The sequence below is a fragment of the Medicago sativa genome, chromosome 2 (genome assembly GCF_051527215.1).
Source record: "Medicago sativa cultivar Bolivia chromosome 2, Bolivia_mono, whole genome shotgun sequence".
Taxonomy (NCBI): domain Eukaryota; kingdom Viridiplantae; phylum Streptophyta; class Magnoliopsida; order Fabales; family Fabaceae; genus Medicago; species Medicago sativa.
The window spans coordinates 22,024,386-22,030,385 of NC_140750.1; the positions used below are offsets into that span (position 1 = coordinate 22,024,386).

The 6,000-nt window shown below is 31.4% G+C and overlaps 1 protein-coding gene across 1 annotated transcript; it reads left to right on the forward strand.

The window, feature by feature from the left end:
* The first annotated feature begins 1,034 nt into the window (after window positions 1–1,034).
* LOC146945514 (isoflavone 3'-hydroxylase) lies at window positions 1,035–5,152 on the forward strand. The gene is made up of 2 exons (XM_085743851.1): window positions 1,035–1,975; window positions 4,172–5,152. The coding sequence occupies exons 1-2, from the start codon at window positions 1,070–1,072 to the stop codon at window positions 4,784–4,786; spliced, it is 1,521 nt and encodes a 506-aa protein (XP_085599977.1). The 5' UTR covers window positions 1,035–1,069; the 3' UTR covers window positions 4,787–5,152.
* Window positions 5,153–6,000: the final 848 nt, after the last annotated feature.

Consider the following 6,000-nt stretch of genomic DNA (forward strand, 5'->3'; position numbering starts at 1 on the left):
CGACAACTCAATAGAAACTCTTTGGTGTGAATTTTGAACTGAGTGGAGTCCTCTATTTATATAGAGATTTTGTAACTGTTTTAGCAAAAATTGCGGCAACAGTTACTCTAGGGAACTTATCCATTAATCAGTTCAACAACACTTGTGGATAGGATCAAAAGAAACAAATCCACAAAAGTGGAGGAAACAAACTCAATGGATTTGAATGAAGGAAATATAAGAAATTCAATTTAATTCTTATTCTTATTCTTATCACAACCACCATAAGCTAAATTTATGGGAAATTATATTCACGAATAAAAATAATAATTACTATTATTTTTATCATTATCAAGTATTTAAAATTAAATACTGAATTTAAACACTACTATGTGTGTTCTATTTTATGTGGAACCCCACACTCTATTTTTTCAATTCACACAATATTAGATCAAAACTTGATGTTTAATCTTTCAATTTTTCTTTCACCATCACACCAATGTTCCAACAATGAGAAAGGTAATGGCCTTTGTGGAGGTTGATAATGAAACAACCTCAAAATTGTTGTATTACCCACTTAAAGGATATATAACTAGGTAGATATGAGGAACACATATTTATCTAAGAGGGTGAGACGTTTGCCTTCCTTTAATCACCTCATTTGCATTAATTCTTTGTTGTGTTAGTCACAAATCAAGTTTCCCACTTACATTCACATATTGCAAATATTTTCAATTTTCTTTCCTTCATTAAATCTTAAAATTTTCCAATTTTAAATAATAATATTATTATTTTATCGAAAATAACTAACAAGTTAACTTAGTAAGGACTTTGTCAAAATAAAGAAAGAAAAAAAAAAAGTTAACGTAGTAAGGACAAAAATATAAGTGATCGAGATGCCGGCAAGATTCCATTATTGCACATCTGGCCATATGCACACCCGGCCAGGAAAGGATGTATCTTATAATATCTGCCAAAAATATAATAATATCTGCCAAAAAGCACACGTCGCATACTCACATCTTATATATACACATGCATCTCTCCAAATCTTTAATACAAAAACCAACCAACACAAAGTGTTAAAAAAATGTCACCCTTATTCTACTACTCTCTCCTTTCTCTATCCTTCATCATAACCATAAAAATTTTACTCAAAATCCAATCAAGAAGGCTAAAAAACCTTCCACCAGGTCCACCAACAATTCCTATAATTGGTAACCTCCACCACCTAAAGCACCCTCTCCACCGTACCTTCACAACCCTATCACAAAAATATGGTGATATCTTTTCACTTTGGTTCGGTTCACGCCTAGTTGTCGTTGTTTCTTCCCCGTCTTTAGTCCATGAATGCTTCACCAAAAATGACATCATTTTAGCGAACCGACCACGGTTTCTAACCGGAAAATACATCTTTTACAATTACACAACCCTAGGCTCCGCTGCTTATGGGGACCATTGGCGTAATTTACGTCGTATAACAACCATTGATGTTCTTTCTAACCATCGTCTTAACTCCTTCTTAGGAGTTCGAAGAGACGAAACAAATAGACTTATACAAAAGCTTCTCAAAGACGTCGTCTCTGAAGGTTTCGGTTTCACTAAAGTGGAACTGAGATCGAGACTAACAGAGATGACGTTTAATGCTATGATGAGAATGATATCGGGAAAAAGGTATTATGGAGATGATGGAGACGTGACAGATGTTGAAGAAGCTAAACAATTTAGGGAGATAATAAGTGAGATTATGTCTTTGTTAGGTGCTAATAATAAGGGTGATTTTTTGCCTCTGTTAAGGTTTTTTGATCTTGATAATTTGGAAAAGAGGTGCAAGAAGATTGCAAAAAGATCTGATGCATTTTTGGAGGGACTCATTGAGGAACATCGCAGAGGAAATATTCGTAGTGATGGAGGTACAATGATTGATCATCTTTTGAAGCTTGGTGAATCACAACCTGAGTATTATTCAGATCATTTAATCAAAGGTCTAATTCAGGTAATTAATCGGCTACCTTCGTCCATAAATATAGAGGTCATGTTTACTTTTTTTTTTTTTTACAAGAGATGCCATGTTTACTTAGTTTATCTACCATTTATTACTATCTATTTATTGGAGAGGAGATAAATATGAAAGGAAGATAATGAGAGCCATCAGAGAGGTCCACTTATTGAAATACATCTTACTAATTTGTCACTTGTGTTTTTATATCTCTCATAAACAGAGTAGATAAGTGAAGCAAATTCACACTCAAATATAGGAACTTTTTGAGTAAAGGTAAGAATGAATCTAATTAAAATATAGAAAAATTATCTTTCAACATTGATAGAGAAAAATAAATAGAGAGAAAATGATGTGATAAATGAGATAAATTAGTGGTGTGACAAGATGACAATTGAAAAGTTAAGAGTATCCAAATATTCCTTAAAAATATATATTGAGATTGAGATATAAGGCGAAAGTGAAAAAAGAGAAATGATATTGTACAATTATTTTCTGACAATTTTTGTACAACTCTCTTTTTCATACACTCATTGTGTTTTAACTCTCATTTCTCCTCATCTTACTTTCTCTTGTTTTTGACAAGTAAGAAGAGACAAGTAGAAGTTTGTCTTAAAAATTGTCACAAAATAGTTGTACAAATAACGTTACTCAGGAAAAAACAAGATGAAAGTAAAAAAAAATCTTTTAAACCGAACAAATGAGTTTAACTGGTTAATGAACTTCACCAAATAACGAATTGTTCAAGAGAATCTGAGTATAATTTATAGATAGAACAATATTTAGTCAAGCTTTACCTACATCTTGGCCTTGATCGAACTCTAAATTACCAAGCGTAGCACCAAAAAAAACTTTTATTTGAATAGAAATGTTTGTTTTTTATGTCAGAAAATGTTTTGTGAATATTTCATAGAATATGCATGCATCTCAAGAAAGAAAAAAATATTAAAAGTAATGTGATAGATGGACAATGTAATGAAAAGATCAAGACATAAATAAATAAAATAAATTATTGAATGAGTGTTAAGAGAATATGTGATGTCTAAATATATGTATATTATTTTGTCCACATAGCATCAGTAAGAAAGTCCTTTAAAAATAAAATAAAAATCAGTAAGAAAGTAACACAGCTAGCTTTCATCGATAATTAATATTTTATTTGCTATAACTCAATCTTTGTCTTTTTGACAATCTATAATTCAATCATAACCAACCACGATTACACACAAACAAATCTTTTTTGTCAAGGTTTTGAGTTACTTTGAATATTATATACTTTTAAATAAAAATAGTTATTTTCAATTACTAAATTTGTGCGATATTGTCAACATTTCATTGTCTTTGGTATTTGTTATTTAACAACTCTTTCTTTTTCTTCCTTTTTTGACAAAGTATCATTGTTTTTTTGTCCACATAACATCAGTATAACACTAACATAGTTAGCTTTTATCCTTCTTTCAAAAAACAAAAATTAGTTAGCTTTTTATCGATAATTAATATTTTATTTGCTATAACTCGGATTGTTTTTTGACGTTCTATACTTCAATCATAACCAACCACGAGTACACAAACAAATCTGAGTAGTCAAGGTTTCGACTTTCGAGTTACTTTGAATATTATATCCTTTTCAATAAGAAAATTACTCATCTGTCCATCCAAATTATGTGTCATTTTAGTAAAATATGTTTATATAGCTCTATAAGTTTTAGCTCAGCTGGTAAAAATTGCAAAATTGTTAGGCCGGATGTCATGATCGGAGTTTGAATCCCGACACCTCCATTTTGTGTATGTGAGTTTACGATGATTTTGTCATTTCGTGTGACTAAAAAAAAAAATTAATGTTTGTCATCCTATAATATTATTAATGAAACATTAATTTTTATTTTGCCATTTACTATTTAAAACTTTATCTTTCTTCAATTCATTTATTTACTTTCACATATCTTTAATGAAAAATATTTTTATAAAATGACACAATTTCTTAGTTTATGTGAAATTTTCAAAGTGACATAGACGAATGAAATAGTCTTCAATTACGAAATTGGTGCGATATTGTCAACATTTCATTGTCTTTTGAATTTAAGAAATATTGTTTTTCCTTCTTTTGACAAAGTATGTTAGAATGCATGAAATTTATTAAGCTTATTAATTTGTTAAATTAAATTCTGATAAATAACTTCAAATGAGTTGTAGGGTATGCTTCTTGCTGGAACAGACACATCAGCAGTGACAATAGAATGGGTAATGTCTGAATTGTTGAATCACCCAGAAGTATTAAAGAAAGCAAAAGAAGAATTAGACACTCAAATTGGAAAAAATAAATTAGTAGATGAACAAGATTTGTCAAAACTTCCATACCTACAAAACATAATTTCTGAAACACTTAGATTGCATCCACCAGCACCACTACTTTTGCCACATTATTCTTCAGAGGATTGCACCATTGGAGAATTCAATGTTCCAAAAGATACTATAATATTGACCAATGTTTGGAGTATTCATAGAGATCCAAAACGTTGGGATGATGCTTTGAGTTTTAAACCCGAGAGATTTGAAAAAGAAGGGGAGGTGAACAAAGTGATGGCATTTGGGTTAGGAAGAAGGGCTTGTCCTGGATTAAGCTTGGCCCAACGTACTGTGGGCTTCACTGTGGCCTTGTTGATCCAATGCTTTGAATGGGAAAGAGAGAGTGAGGAAAAACTTGATATGATGGAGGGTAAAGGAATTACCATGCCAATGAAGATACCATTAAGGGCTATGTGTAAAGCACTACCTATAGCCAATGATGTAACGAAGTGTGAGAAATGATAGAAACAATGTGTTTCTAGTACACTTTCTAACACTCGCTCTCCTATTAAGTGAAACTCATGTAAGTCTCATCATATTATATGTAATCCATTTTTAATAAAAGAATAAATGTTAAAGGGAGGGTTAGAAAAAGAGTCTCTATAGCACTCATCGATGAAGTGATGCCTTTTTTTGGTTACATGCAGTGATGACTTATCTTGCAGCTAATAAAAATTGTGTGACGATATAATGATATGTAATTAAATTATACTCTATTTTTCTCCCTCTATATTATGCTCTCCTTTACTTGAGGAGAAAGCTACCTTATATTATCTTATGTTACAAAATATACTCTCTTGAGAATTAAATAAACATTATATATTTAAATTGGTTCGTTTTGATATTATTTATTAAGTTTCTAGTGCATTTTTTTTCTTCTTATTATCATTGATTCTTGGTATTATTTTTTTTTTTGTGATGGTCCGGCTTTGAACCTTGGACCTTACATATATTATGTATTGTCCATACCAACTGAGCTAAGCTCACGAGGAGATTCTCACTATTATATCAACGCATATTTTGAAAACTCTACTTTTATAAAAAAAAAAAAACTATATAAAAAAATTAAGGGAACTCTACTTTTATATGTGAAGTAATTAAAGATGAAATGAAGTTGTTGGACAAAATTCTAACGCCATTAAAAAGGATGTGCAAAACTTTAAGTTATCTTACAAAGTCGTAAAATTAACAATAACCTAAAAGTTAACCTTAGCCTATTATGCTACCATGTTGACCTCCCTATAGATATGAACTAGGCACACCGCTCTATTTCACCTATAGCGATGATACTCGTCACATACTCACAATGGTTTTTTTTTTTAATCGGCAAAATATTATTAACCAACAAACCCGTGCAAGAAGCACTAATAAGCTTGGGTGGAGAAAAAAATACAAAGAAGGGGAAATCGGTTGCCTTAGTAACACCGGCTCGAACAAAAACCCCTTTAAAAAACCACCCATAAACTTAGAAGAGTAATGACGCGAACATATACAAGTGAACATACCACATGCATACCCCTGCGTCAACACCTACAATTAACCAACCAAGAAAGAAAAGGAACCCTCCTGAAGAATGAGGCAGGAGTATACATAAAGTGGGCCATATGCATACCCACACCTCACCACCCAAAAAACCAATATTCAAAGGGACCGAAAGAAACCAAGGACAACAGTAG

Excerpts from the sequence above, each read along its gene's own strand:
- LOC146945514 (XM_085743851.1), top strand. The coding sequence starts at position 1,070 with ATGTCACCCTTATTCTACTACTCTCTCCTTTCTCTATCCTTCATCATA. Across the intron at positions 1,976-4,171 it reads TAATCAAAGGTCTAATTCAG|GGTATGCTTCTTGCTGGAAC; the intron begins GTAATTAATCGG and ends AATGAGTTGTAG.